We start from the raw sequence: 14804 nt of genomic DNA on the forward strand, positions 1-14804 counted from the left end.
TCGCGCTACAATTTTATCAGTTTCCGCACAGTAGGAATAGTTCATAAAGAAGAACGGTCATAGTTTATTTCGATCAAGATATCAAAATATTTCCAAAACTGTATAGAACATAGTAAATAATATCGTAAATTGGAAGAGAAAACTTTAGATACATGTCGTTCCGCATTATTCAAGCTTGGATAAAATTAACAGAAAAAAGAAAAATATAGGACGCATTCATCTGTTGACAGCTAATAAATGCTTGAAGTGCTCAATGCCACTATATTCGACACTTTTTTGTAGTCATTTTACTTAATGAAAAACCACAATTTTTTAAATCAGAATAAAGCGTAACGGTTCGGTAGGGTCCTTCAAAATTAATGTAGCATTCTGCGGTACTGAAATCGACAAATTAATCAAAAATCAACAAATCGCTTGTTGAACGTGCCATGCTTCTAAGAGATTAGCATGGTCTGGTTCACCTAAAATTATATAGTTATGCATCTATGTGGATGCTTAGTCAAGTTACAATGGAAAACTATATGACTAAGATATAACTTACATCTTTGAAAAAGAAATATTTTTGAGGTCTAAAAAGGTTTACAAAGATGTATGTGGGATCTCTTGTCATACTCTCTACAGTGTTTAAATAATTTTTGTTTGTTTGCAAATCGCTTCACAATCCTGACACAAAAATGTCTAACCGCAATAACGATATTCGCTATCGATTAAAAAACATAATAAAAATATTCATTGAAACCATAATGTTTAGTATACATCGGTCTTATATTCCCATAATTTAAACGGATCAATGGCAACTATCCAAAATTATATAAAATTAAATTATATTTTCATATTTTAAAAGTTTATCATGATCACACGATGCATCACTTCGATCATATCAATTTTGATCATTGTTCATTGTTGCCCACTATGCAGATGCAACAGCAAAGGGCGTCGGGCAAATGTAGCCTAACAATGGCTAAATTATCGTTCTCGTTCTCCAAAAATTCCACGCAAAGCGATAAGATAACTCTTTTTTGTAAAAGCAAAAAATAAAATAAAATTTAAAAGATTCTCTTTTCCATCGCCCATCGTTTTTCACTCGTCTTGATTGCCGGTAGACTCTCGTAACATCAAACGCCAGTACAAACTTTTCCCTCCTACAGGTAAATTTGGTCGAAACAAGCAGTGCCCTCACATGCCGTTAGCCGAAAGGCTTCTGCCGTTGACCTCCTTGACGGGTGTCCTGGACAGGAGAGTGTAGATTTGGTATGAGCACTTTATATTCTACACCCTATGCCACGTTAGCCGAAACGATACGCCTTCGTTGTAGGTGCGCAGGTACCACCATGGAAGGTTAACTGAAAGCTTAAGGTAGAAGGTATTTTTATGCTGTACCATCTTGGAAAAGAATTGAATGTCTGCCCGCGTAGTGAAAGTTAGGCGTGTGATAACAAGCTGTCCAGAACGTGCCGCTTGAACTGACGTAAAGCCACCGTTACGACATCTCGTGACGACATTACGAGATCCATCCTTTGTCCATACATACCTTGGGAATTGCGTTTGCTGTGCGGCTAACCACAATAGTCCTATTGCGTCGACCTGAAAAATGGTGCGAATTGAATCGCACGCTATGGATCTCGGGTATTGATAGCTTATGTTATCTTTTCTTTTCGCTGAGAGCTTGATAGCACTTTTCACGAATTGTGTCCCTACTATTAAACCAGCATCGTTTTTCGTTGGATTTTTTGTGACCAATCCCTTTAAGCCATGATAAATGCTTTTCTGTACGGACGTCATAACGATGCGTCGGACGAGTAGCGGAGGAGAAGGACACTTGTTGATGGATCATTTCGTTGCCTTCAGACGATGTTGATGTGCAACGAACTGACCCTTTGAGAGATGTTGAACTTTCGCAAGCAACCGAACCAGCAGAGTGTTATATCGCGTTTCTACGTAATCCGTTTTTGGGTTGTACCGTCGGGAGCAATATCATCATCGTCGTTCGCAAAGGTGACAGGGGTGTTGATTTTCGGGTTGGGCAGTTCACTATAAACGAAATTTGGCGAAAGTTTTCAAGTGTTCTCTGGCTAGAAGTGAGTGATCCCTGGCAAAAGCGTAAAGCTGCTTGAATCTAACTGAACCTGCAAATTTCATCTTGTCTTTATCATGTCTTAAGATTATTATCGTTTTCGGTCTTGTGAGTTTTGAAGAAAATGTTAATTAAAATAATGATTAATCTTAACATTTCATTTCAACTTGTGCTGTAAAATCGATTTTCCTTAAAGTTTTTTTTCTTTTTTTTGTAAACGTCTCGTAGTTATTAAGGTTCGATATTACATTGAATATGAAATTTACTAGTGAGGAAAAATAACTAAATTAATAATGATATTTTTAAAGTTACAATTGTTTTGCAACGTTGCATGCTTTAAATCGTTATTCTTGCTCAGTCATACCATCAGAGCTATGTACAATAGAATCAAGCGCAACGTGTTGTTTATGTCCTACGAACCCACGGTTCAACATTCCTTCTGGTCAAAAGTGGTTAAATAATTCCAGGAATCTGTTGTTGACACGATTTTATTTAATGTCAGCACTTAATGTGATATGGCAGCGCTGTTCTTGTCTGCGACTTGTTCAACTGCGTCTTGTTTTAAAAATAATGCTTGTAAGAATCAAAATAAAAAAAATTCATTATATAATTTGTAAATTTATCATAAAAAAATTATTCGTAAAATATTACTTTCATCTGAATGTTTTACATTTAAACAAAGTACATTTATTGAAGAGAAAAACATTAAATTTCCCCACGTTATATAGTTATGTGCCTATGACAAGAGACCGTCATACGACACCTATAACAGTGCAACATTTCCCACGGTTGTCGTCCAGACCGGACCAGACGACAACTCAGCAGTTCTGGACCCCGTTCGCCATCCGACACCATCATGCCACGCTGCACCAAACACCATCGGTTAGGCACAACAAGTAGGATTAGCTTAGAATTCAAGTTTTAGTTTGTATCGAGCAACTCAACTGTAAGCAACGAGTCGTCATTAATAAAAAGTTTTGTACTTTAAACTAATGAACACGCGTCGCCTACATAATTGGCGCAGCCGTCCGGTGTGTTAAACGAAAAGCTTAGTGGTTACAAGTGGAAGGCGAAAAATAACAAATTTCGTCGAAAAGATCCCGCATTTAGCATCCGGAGCAGCAAAGGATTACCGTCCGCCGAGGAGTAGTGGATCTCCCGCCCCTAAGCATCGAATTGACACGAACCACGGACCCACCGACTGTAAGTACCGACCTTTTTTTTATTCACTGTGCAGTGTAGTGTAGTGACAGAAAAAGTGTAGTTACAACGCTCGAAAATATTTTTACAGTCCTCTCTAATCAATACTTTCTTGCACGTACTACCAGATAGGCGTGTAAGAAACCGTAACGTCCCACCACATACGGTAACGGTTGTTTTTTTACTTTCCCCAGACTGATAGTGAAAAGAGTATTGTGTTAGTGAAAAGTGTAAATTTATTTCTCGGCACCCCCTTTACGCACTACCAGATAGACGTAGAAGGATTTTTCGACAGCGCACTACTAGATAGACGCTTCGAAATACAAGTAGATAGCAACAAGATTTTTAAATTTCCGAGAAGTAAAATTATTTCAAATTTATCAACTTCCGGTAAAGTGAAATTGTGTGCTAAGAAAGTGTGGTATCGGGAGAACATTCTCACATACCTATTGAAAATTTGGATTTATTTTTGGAAAACCTTACAATGGAACCTCAAATTCATTCCAATCATATGAAGAATATCAGTGCGCTGATGGCGCGCATGATGAAAGCCATGGAAACCATAGATGAAAGGTTAACGCAACATGAGTTGCGATTCCAAAGCATCAGTAACGACAACGGACCAGTATACCGGCAAACTGAACCTGATCGCGCAATAACGATATCAGGAGACCCGTCCCGTATACCTGATCCAATAAAAATGTTGCCAACGTTTAATGGCAACAAAAAGCAACTTGTAAGTTGGCTAGAAACAGCGGAAAAAACACTTTACTTATTCGAAAAGCTTGTGCCCCCGAGCATTTTTGAAATTTATATTACTGCGGTAATAAATAAAATTGAGGGACATGCTAAAGATATTCTTTGTTCAAATGGAAACCCAAGAACATTTGACAACGTAAAGAAAATTTTAACGCAAACTCTTGGCGATAAGCAACAGCTTTCCACTGATAATTGCCAAATTTGGCATAACAAAATGGAGGGTAACGCTAATAAGCACTACCAGAAAACAAAAGAACTGGTTCACAACATAAAATCGTTGGTAAAACAGAACCCAAAATATAATCAACATTGGGATGCTACAAATGATTTTATAGACGAGTATAGCCTATCACCATACGTTAGTGGACTAGAAAAACCGCATTTTGGATACGTACAAGCGTCCGAGCCTAAAACGATAGAAAATGCACATGCATTCATATGCAAATTTACGTCTAATGAATCAACCCGGAACCTTACTCAAGTAAATAAACAAGACACCAGAATCTACCGTCCCATAGGGCAATATGAAAACAAAAAACATGACCCAGAAAAAATAAGAAAGATCCAAGATTGGAAACTTCCGCAAAATCAGAAAGAAATAAAGCAGTTTCTTGGACTTGTTGGTTATTATAGACGTTTTATAAAAGACTATTCTAAAATAACAAAACCCCTCTCTAAGTACTTACGAAAGGATTCAACAATTAACCTGAATGATCAAGAATATGAAGAGGCATTTCAAAGATTAAAAAATATAATAATTTCCGATCAAATCTTATCTTACCCCGATTTTGAACTTCCTTTTATACTGACAACCGATGCAAGTAACTACGCCCTCGGTGCCGTCCTTTCACAGGTAGTAGATAAAATAGAAAAACCCATTGCTTTCGCTAACCGTACTCTAAACAAAACAGAGTCGAATTATTCCACAACTGAAAAAGAGGCCCTAGCCATCATATGGCCAGTAACCAAATTTAAACCCTACCTGTATGGTAATAAATTTACCTTAGCTACCGACCATAAACCTCTGATTTTCATAAAAAACTCAATTAAAAATGCCAAATTGATACGCTGGCGTTTGGACCTAGAAAATTATGACTATGACGTAATTTACAAGACAGGAAAGATTAACGTAGTGACTGACGCACTCAGTAGAAAAGTGGAAGTTAACACTAACGAACTTCAAAACGATGTTTCGGTAGATGAAATTTCAGTGGAAAATAATTTCAGTTCATCTTCTGCTGACACAATACATTCCGCTGATACTTCCAACGACTATTACATACATTTTACAGAGAGAGCTATCAACAGTTACAGAAACCAAGTCATTTTCAAAATAGGAAACTCTGACTCCGTTGTTGCAGAGCACATTTTTCAAAACTATAAGAGGACAACTATTAGTTCACCGTCGTTTGATAGAAGAAAAATTACACACTTAATGAAAGACCTTTCTAATGGAAAGCAAAATTCTATTTTTGCTCCAGAAAGTTTACTAAATATAATTCAAGCAGTATACAGAGAAAACTTCAGCAATTCAAATTGCCATTTTGTTATTACACAAAATATGGTTGAAGACGTAACATCCGAATCAATCCAAGACGATATTATAAGAAAAGAACACGAAAGAGCCCACAGAGGTATAATCGAAGTTGAAAGACAACTTAAACGTGCATACTTCTTCCCGAACATGATGAAACGAATCAAGCAGCTAGTTAATTCGTGTGCGATTTGTATGCAATATAAATACGAACGAAAACCGCACAGTATCAAAATATCACCACGACCTATAGAAAATGGTCCTTTTCATAGAGTTCACATGGATATTTTCGGAATGGATAAGCATTATTACCTTTCTTTAAAATGTGCATTTTCGAAACACCTTCAACTCATAGAAATTAAATCCATAAACATGACAGATATTCGAAAGGCCCTTTCACAGTACAATAGAACATTCGGTTTGCCAAGGAAAAATCTTCTCGAGGCTGCAAATAGAATGAAGAAGAAGAATAACAAAAAGGAAAATCCTCCGTTTATTACTGAAGGGCAGGACATTTTCATACAGAAAAATACCAGAAAAAAAACTCGACCCACGTTTTTCAAAAGCAAAATGCGTGAAAAATAATGAAAAAACAATAAAAATTGCGCCAAGAAATGTCAAACGCAACAAAAATAAATTAAGACGGATTAAGTAATATTCAAACAAGTTCATACTAATACTGTTTTATCTTTACAGGACAAGACGTGGAAAATAAGATAAGACAAGACGTGGAAAAATTGCGCCAAGAAATGTCAAATGCAACAACAATTAATTAAAACGGATTAAACAATCTTTAAACAAAATACTAATATTGTCTTATCGTTACAGGACAAGACGATTCGGATCAAAATAATTGACACGCCGGTACCAATATTTTTCAGTTTCTTTTTAGCAATCTTCAGAGTATTGCCAATATACAGCACGAAGGAGCGTAAAAAAAAAAGGAAAAAAAAAACGGACAAACAAAATTATTTAAGAGAAGAAACAAATAATTACTTAAGAGAAAAAAAGATAGAATAGATATAGGAAAACGCTATAGGAAACAAGAATAAGCAACTAAGATGGATCTAATCAAAATGATTATTTTAATAGCTATCTTCAAAATACATCAAATCACCTACTCCAAAGCACAGGAATTGTTAATCAGTAATCTAATTGATCAGCCAATACTAATATTAGATAAACACCCATGTAAGCTACAAATCGGCAATATTAACATAATTCACGAAATTAACTTAACAGATATCGAAAATACGATCACTCTTCTAAATCAATCTATCAATAGGCCAACAAATAGTCCCCTTTCGGAAATCGCTAAACATAAGATTAACAACGTATATTCAAACTTGTATCAGATAAAACCAAGAAAGCGTCAAACAAGAAGCATAGAAGCTATAGGGTCAGTTTGGAAATGGATCGGAGGAAGCCCGGATGCCCATGATCTGCAAATCATTAATCGTACGATGAATGATCTTATAGAAAGCAATAACCAACAATATCAATTCAACGAACATCTTGGAAATAGAATCAAAATCCTCACCAATGAAGTGAAGCAGATAATGGAAGTTAAAAATGATGTACTCCTTACCGAACTTGATATGCTGACGACAATGATCAATATAGACAACCATCAATAAGATACTAGAAGATATCAAAGATGCGATACTGTTATCTAAAATGTCTGTTACAAACAGCAAAATATTGTCGCCACGTGAATACGCCATCATCAAACGTCTTTTAGAAGACCAAGGAGTAGAAACAGATATCCCTGAAGAAGCTTTAACCTACGTGACACCCAAAATAGCAGTCAGCAAAGAAAAACTGCTATACATACTCAAAGTTCCTCAGTTACAAGAAGTCGAATCAAAAATCATTGAAATAATTGCGATAAACCATAATAATTCCGTAATCAGACATCATCCAAGATATCTGCTACAACACAAAAAGATACTCTACACAACAACGAAACCGGAAGAATACGTTCAAAGGTATTCCTATACAATGGAATTTATCGACAATTGTATATTCCCTCTAGTGATGGGAAAAGAAAGTAATTGTATTGTAGTACAAGATTACACAATTACAGCCAAACTCATAGCGGATAATCTCTTACTTATCGAGAATGCAAATGGACAGCTAATCAAAACCGATTGTGGCCCAAATGACAGAATACTGAGAGGAAATTTCCTACTTACATTTTCTAACTGTACCATTCAGTTCGAAAACCAAACATTCACATCAAAGGAAATCCATGTAAAGAGCCCTTCAGTGTCAGGAACAACATTCAACACCGCAATTCATCGAAAAATCGTAGAAACTCCTTTGGCGTCCCTAGACAAAAGAACATTAACGAATCGCAATCATATCGAACACATTTACCTGCAACAGTACAAGAATATAACATGGAATTGGAGTCTGTTAAGCGGAATCGGACTTAGCTTTGCAGTATCTTTAATTTTGATCATAATTGCCTATTGCTATCTAAGTCACCTAGTATCAGCAATAGTAAATCAAATCGGTAAAAGAAAATCCCGCTTACAGAACGAGCCACGCAACCATCGCAGTGAAGCTACTCTCGTGGACAGATTAGACGCATGAGGACACGCTTTTTCACCCCCCGGAGAAGTTATGTGCCTATGACAAGAGACCGTCATACGACACCTATAACAGTGCAACATTTCCCACGGTTGTCGTCCAGACCGGACCAGACGACAACTCAGCAGTTCTGGACCCCGTTCGCCATCCGACACCATCATGCCACGCTGCACCAAACACCATCGGTTAGGCACAACAAGTAGGATTAGCTTAGAATTCAAGTTTTAGTTTGTATCGAGCAACTCAACTGTAAGCAACGAGTCGTCATTAATAAAAAGTTTTGTACTTTAAACTAATGAACACGCGTCGCCTACATAATTATATATCTCAATCATCGAGTTACAGTTCCAGCTAATTGTTGTCTCAAGCTAAAAGGGCACAAAGTGAAGCTCGTTTAAATCGTTTATGATCGTTTGACATTCCCCGTTTCGCCGTTTAAACGGAAGTCGTTAAAAATACATTCCCATCAATTCGTAACCATGTTTCTTATTTATTAAACAATAAATCCATTGTTAACACTGGTTGCACCAAGCATGTGCGATGAAATGGCAAATAAAAGAGAAGCACAACAGAATGGAATAGCATAGGCGTAAAAATAAAATTTAAATCTCACATTTTTGTGAACCATACCGGCACATGGGTCGGTTCTAAGGAGTTTTACGTTACGCTAAGCAACGTGTAGTGAAATGTCCCTTTTTTTGCTTCTTATCAAACTTTACGGAAAAAGAACGGCATCGTACCGGTTTCGGGAAAGCTTCCTCTTGTAAAGTAAATTAGGGAAGCATGTAGATTTGGTTTCCGCAAGAACCTGGCCACATGGTAAGTGAAAGTGAAATGTAATGAAAAGGCGACAAAAATGTCTATACCATGCACCCACGATGCGGCCATGTGAGTTGTAACGTAAGGCGACAAAAATGTCTATATTTCGTTCGGTTTTCCTCGCTAACGAGATGAGGGGCCAAGATGGTTGGTTGTGGCTTTACTGCCGAACGTATCACTGCTGCTACTGGAACGGGAAGACAACCCAGCCTGGGGACAATTTATTATGACATAAAGAGCACCGATAATCATATTTTATAGCAATACGCGTTGCGTATGTGTGAGTGTTTTTTTCTATATTTTTTTTTAGGCTGTGGCAAGAATTCGAAACCATGCTCCACGACGAAAGTGAGCCTGATCGTCTGCACGAGCCCCGGAAGTGTAGGGTATCATGATTTAAATTCTGGAACATGGAGCTTGGTCCCGATGGGATGAATGATGAAATATGATCTTACCATGAGTATCCGCTACTACTATGTAGTATCGAGAGCACTCAAGTAGAAAAAGTTCATTGGCTTTCCCTGTTTGGCGAAGGTTTAAAGTGAACCTTGTGAATGTATTTCAATAAACTCTTTCAAGGGCAAGTGATCGATTTTTTTACTACATTTATTAGTTATTCACAATAAAGATGTGTGGTAGCGTAGACGTTGAAATTGATTTACTTGTTTCGTTAGCAGCATCTTGTTGTTTCTTTTTTTTCGTACAAACGCATAGCAAGCACACTTGAGAACTTTGCCTACGAGCGGCAGAAGACGGTTCAGTTCAGTTGGAAAAGTAAGATTTATGTGTCTATTTACGAAGGGAACATCAAACAACGTTAGTGCCATTTCGCCTCTTCGTGTGCACACTAACGAGTTTGCCGGTTAGGTTAGGAAAACGTGCCGCCCAAAAGAGTTCTGCAGGTAGGCACACATCTGTTCTTCGTTAGTCATTACGGTCCGGACCAACTCGGTCAATCATTCGATAAAATTCAATTACTAACTTTTTTCGGAAGAGCTACGGAGTTGGTTGAGTGTTTAGAGCTTAGAATTTTTTTTAAGATGGAGAAAAAACAAACAACCATTTTTTTTTTAAATAAATTATTACGTAGTTTAAATGGTGTAAATATGGGTTGTTAGTACTAGATACATTCAAGCAATAATTTTTTGATTTTTTTCTATATGTCTTTTTTCGGTGTACTATAAACCAAGTTTCCACTTTCTTAAAGAACACAAATAATTAGAAATATTGATTGTTACCATGCAAAAATACCATTAAAAAGACTCAGATACATAGTGCTCAACAATCACGGTACCTCATTCAAGCAGGTTCGCAGATATGGGGATTTTAAAATTTGACAGTTTTTTACAGCACAAAATTTAATCAAATAAGTAACATTTTTTGGTAGATAATGTCTTCTAATTCATTCAAATAAACTTGTTACACATTTTTCTTTATATTTTTGTACAAAAAATTGCCTAAATTGAGAAGGAAGTTGATAACCCTATGTTGATAACTGTCAATTTGAATACATACTCCGATTATTGGGGATCATCACCGTCCGCTATAATAATGTAATTCGGGAATAACCTGTACACGCATTTTTGGCTACCTGCAAGGACTGGATTGATTTTCTATTTATCACAAATATATTAAAAGATTCTAAAAACAATGTATCGACAAAATCAGAAAAAGAGAAAAAAACTTTCTTCAGCGTTTAGTCTGGTCAAGTGCCAACTGTGTAAAGAATATTAAATTAAAATGTCAAATCAATTAGTTTACAGGATTTTAGAAATACTGGGTAAGAGGAAATACAGGAATTTAAAAAAGATTCTTTTCAGAAGAAAAAAAAACAGTTTCAATAATGGGGTAACGGATCTAATTATAATTATAGCAATTAAGTTAATATTCGGCTTTACATTTAACTCTGAACAATTTATGCCAACTCCAAAAGTACGGAGGCATTTTATTATCAAATATTTACATTATTAAACAGTTTTGCATCATTTGTCCATAATTTCATATTCTCATATGAAAAATTAAGTAGTTGTTAAATTTAGTGCTCAATCGACCGATAGCAAAGTTGAATATAAGTGATTTTCAAGCTTACAGTAATGATTTTAGGTATTATAAAAATATAGGATGCGAATTAATATGAATTTTATGCCTTTACATTAAGAGAAATCAATATTACTTTGAAGTAACCATAATTGTGTCCCCATTAGGAGCTGTAATAATTATAGCCATAATAGAATCTCTTACCCTGTTTGCGAAAGTAAATATGACGATGATTTTATTCTTTAAGTCGGATTTTCCTTATTCATCGATGTATTGCATTGAATTTCCCATCGAATGTTCCTGAGAATTTAAGCTTCGAGAAAATGCAATACAAATTGGTTGGATTTTTCCGAGCATCCTGAAGCTTGTGTATGTCGAATGGTTAGAATTTATTAGGAAAATGACAATATGACTAACAATTATCTGTCGCGTAGTTCTTATCGAACTATCTCTTCTTTACTTATTCACCTGAGCAGCTGGTAATGAATCAGCAGTAATGCATCATTAATCAACATATATATTCCACGTCTCTTTGCATTCTTCCCAAGGTTTTTGGTTCTTTCTATTCCTACTTGCTTGTACAATTCCATTGCCCATTGCCCAGAATTCTGATCTCGTTTGCACAGTCCGGACAGCCACTAATTCGCGCTGATGCAACTTCGTGCTGGACTAGGCACCGACATAAAATCCTTCTAAGCTAGCAATAAATTATAGGACAGTGTCTTAGCGTTTGGTTCGATTTGGATCTTGTAGTCGGTGTCTTGTGTCCTTTCTTTTTGACCAATTCAAGAGAAAAAAGCAATCTCCAACAGGATTTCCTATGGCCAGCATAACGGACAAGTGTTCGATTCCGAAAATAACTTTAGGTGAAACAAAAAAATAAAAATAAATCAACGATCCTTTCTTTGCTCATCTTCCAACATAGCGATGATGGTTGACACACATTTTGCGCTACTCGGACAAGCTCGTTATAATGTCTTTACGAGCCGCGTTTTTTGTTGTTGTTACTGTTACTTCCTTCCCCAAATTAGATTACAAGGAAGTAACAAAGCAAAAAAAAAACAACAAAATCATCTCACTTTTTTTCCTCCATAACAATAGAACAGTGTGTTTCTAGATAAAAGGATTTTAAAATAAAATGAAGTATTTGCTGGTAAGGAATGAGTGAAGCATGGTACAAAGAAAAGGGAAAACGAAATAAAAAAAACACGCAACTTGAAAAGGTTGAAGTGGTTCGGAAAATGAATCATTAAAAGAGGAAGGTAAACAAACGAAGAAAAAAAAGCAACACGTTTTAGAAAGAATTGCATAAAAAAAACAACAACTAACTTTTGATGCAGCACAAAACCATGGTCATGCGCGCAGGTCAACAATTGAAGTAATGAATTTTGTGATTTAAATAAAAGAATAATAAACGCAACGAGAACTCACAGTAAAAAGCGATCTGCGCGATGTTGTTTGGAAAGAATTGCATTGTTTTACATCGCTCTTTCGCTATTGTCTGGATTCGGCCTAACTCGGGCGGCGTGGGTTTTTGTTACACATATTTCAGGTTCAACTTTACACGACCGGGTATGCGATCATGTTGCTTTGTAGCCATCGTAGCTGTTGAAAGGAAAATTTTCCTGTATGCTTGTTTGCTTGTTTGGTGGTTTAGACAGTTTAGACAACATGGTGTACTTTGGCACTGACACAGTTATGTACCAGCACGTACATAAACCACGTAAACACATCGAGCATAACACACAGCTCGGTAAAAGTATGTCTGCATACGCGGGTTATTCAGTAGACATTCGACATTTTTTTTGTATTGTTTGGTTGTTCTCCAATAAATTTGTCCCACACCAGCAACCAACACGATCCAATTCGTGTTGCTCGGTTTCATTACCCGGACCCCAAGTTCGATGAGCTTCCGGCCTAGGTCGTGGTGTTCAAGGTGACGAAAAGGATGCTTTCTTCATTTGTGCAAAAGCTAAGCATGCAAAAATCCCTGACAACGGGTACGTTTTTGGGCGTAAGTGATCCTTTCTGCTTTTCGTTTTTTTTTGTTGTTGCGTAAAAGACGATTTTGGGCTCTGTTTGTATGCGGCACGTTGAGAAAAATGGCCAGAGGCTGCAACCCCACATTATGCCCGTGACTAAGGCGACGCCGAACGAAGATGGTAAGGAAAAAGAAGGTTGGAAAATGATTCTGCTGGTTCGTTCCACACAACTCGTTGGTACGAAGGATGATGTTTGTCTGGATGGGAAGTAGAACGGTCGTAGGCCGTTTGTGTTAGGGTCTCAGTGAACTGAAATAGAAGCAGTATGGGTGTGGGATATCAGTATGTAAGTAGAGCGAAACGATTATGAGCAATTTTTTTCTTTCTGACCCCCAAAAAATAATGAAAGGATCAGTTACGCACGTGGACTGAAGAGACTACACAACAAGGCACACGGTGTAGTACATCTGAAGAATGTAGACATTACCTCTACACTGAGATTATGAATCTGCGTAAATAATCAATTAATATGCTCACGCGAACTTCCCGCTCTAGCGATGTACCGCGGAATGGTGAACGGAACACAAGGAAATTCAACCTTTGCTCTCCATTTTTCTGTGCACAAATTTTACTAACCCCCATAACCTTAGCTGGAAAAAGTACGTGCAAATGGAGGCTGCCAAATTTTAAAGCAAGAACAAAAGATAATTTAATCAAAAGCTTTTGCTTTTCAGCTTGCTACAACGACGGTAAAGAATGCAATTAATACAACACGCTCATACAGACAAGGCCCCGAAGCTAGCAGGGTTTCTTCCGCTAAACCACGTGTACGATGGGTGAATATTGGGGTTGTAGCAGCAATTAGCTTTAGATTTTACGGTTGGTAAACAGTGCGAAATTGCTACCGGGATGGGGATTAGACATGGCTGATCTTCTGAAGCCTTTTTGGGAGGGGTGAATGAAAGCGTAGTCTTAGCGAAGTGAGACATGCTTGATGGGGGCGTTTTTTCTTACTCTGAATGTTGGTTTAATTTTCTATGTTTCGTTTCATATTTATGAGAAAATAAAATGTCTACCTAGTATTTACGTAAAAAACAATAACAACAACCTTTTCTGCATAAAAAAATGTTATACGGTTTAGTATAATCGCATCAATTATTATATAAATGGTTTCTTCGTCTTGTTCGTAGGAATACAGCACCATAAAATATACATCGTAGCTCGTTCATCACATTTAATCTTATCTGATTAGATCATCGTAGCGAAGATCTGGCCATTAAGTTGCAAAATGAGTCTGTTGAGCTATTAGGCGGCAGTAATTATCTGTTTTTTTTTTTGGTTTTAAAAAGTAGAAATAGGAGTAAATGAAAATGAAAAGGAATAATAGAAAATAGGATATAATAGTAGAAATGAATAAAAACTTTACCTGAAAAGCAAAAGTTAACGAAAATAGAAAACCAAATGTAGAAAATAAAAAGAGATATAAAAGAGAAAGAGAGATAAAGAGACAAAATATATAAAAGAAAAAACAAACATTAATGAAACAAGATATAAAAAAAAACAAATGGCAAACTGAGTCCACACGGCAGGACCGGGTTCAAATACCATCCGGACCGTCCTCCCGTAGCATGGACTGACTACGTGGTAAAATAAGTCTTGGTACGGCTAGGCCGTTCTAACCGAGCAAAAAGCAAAATAGTAAACTGAGAAATGTATAAAAATAGACAAAAAAAGGTACATAAAAACGTATTACAGCAAAATGTTTAAAGAAATGAAATTGAAATTGAATGTAAAAAATACTTGT

General features: G+C 36.6%; 1 protein-coding gene across 1 annotated transcript; it reads left to right on the forward strand.

Annotated features, from left to right (window-relative positions):
• Positions 1-2795: 2795 nt before the first annotated feature.
• LOC125760471 (uncharacterized) lies at positions 2796-8487 on the forward strand. Its single transcript, XM_049420633.1, has 2 exons — positions 2796-3277; positions 6264-8487. Exon 2 carries the CDS (start codon positions 7245-7247, stop codon positions 8163-8165), a length of 921 nt encoding a protein of 306 aa, XP_049276590.1. The 5' UTR covers positions 2796-3277; positions 6264-7244; the 3' UTR covers positions 8166-8487.
• The last annotated feature ends 6317 nt before the right edge of the window (positions 8488-14804 follow it).

The sequence above is a fragment of the Anopheles funestus genome, chromosome 2RL, assembly GCF_943734845.2.
Source record: "Anopheles funestus chromosome 2RL, idAnoFuneDA-416_04, whole genome shotgun sequence".
Taxonomy (NCBI): domain Eukaryota; kingdom Metazoa; phylum Arthropoda; class Insecta; order Diptera; family Culicidae; genus Anopheles; species Anopheles funestus.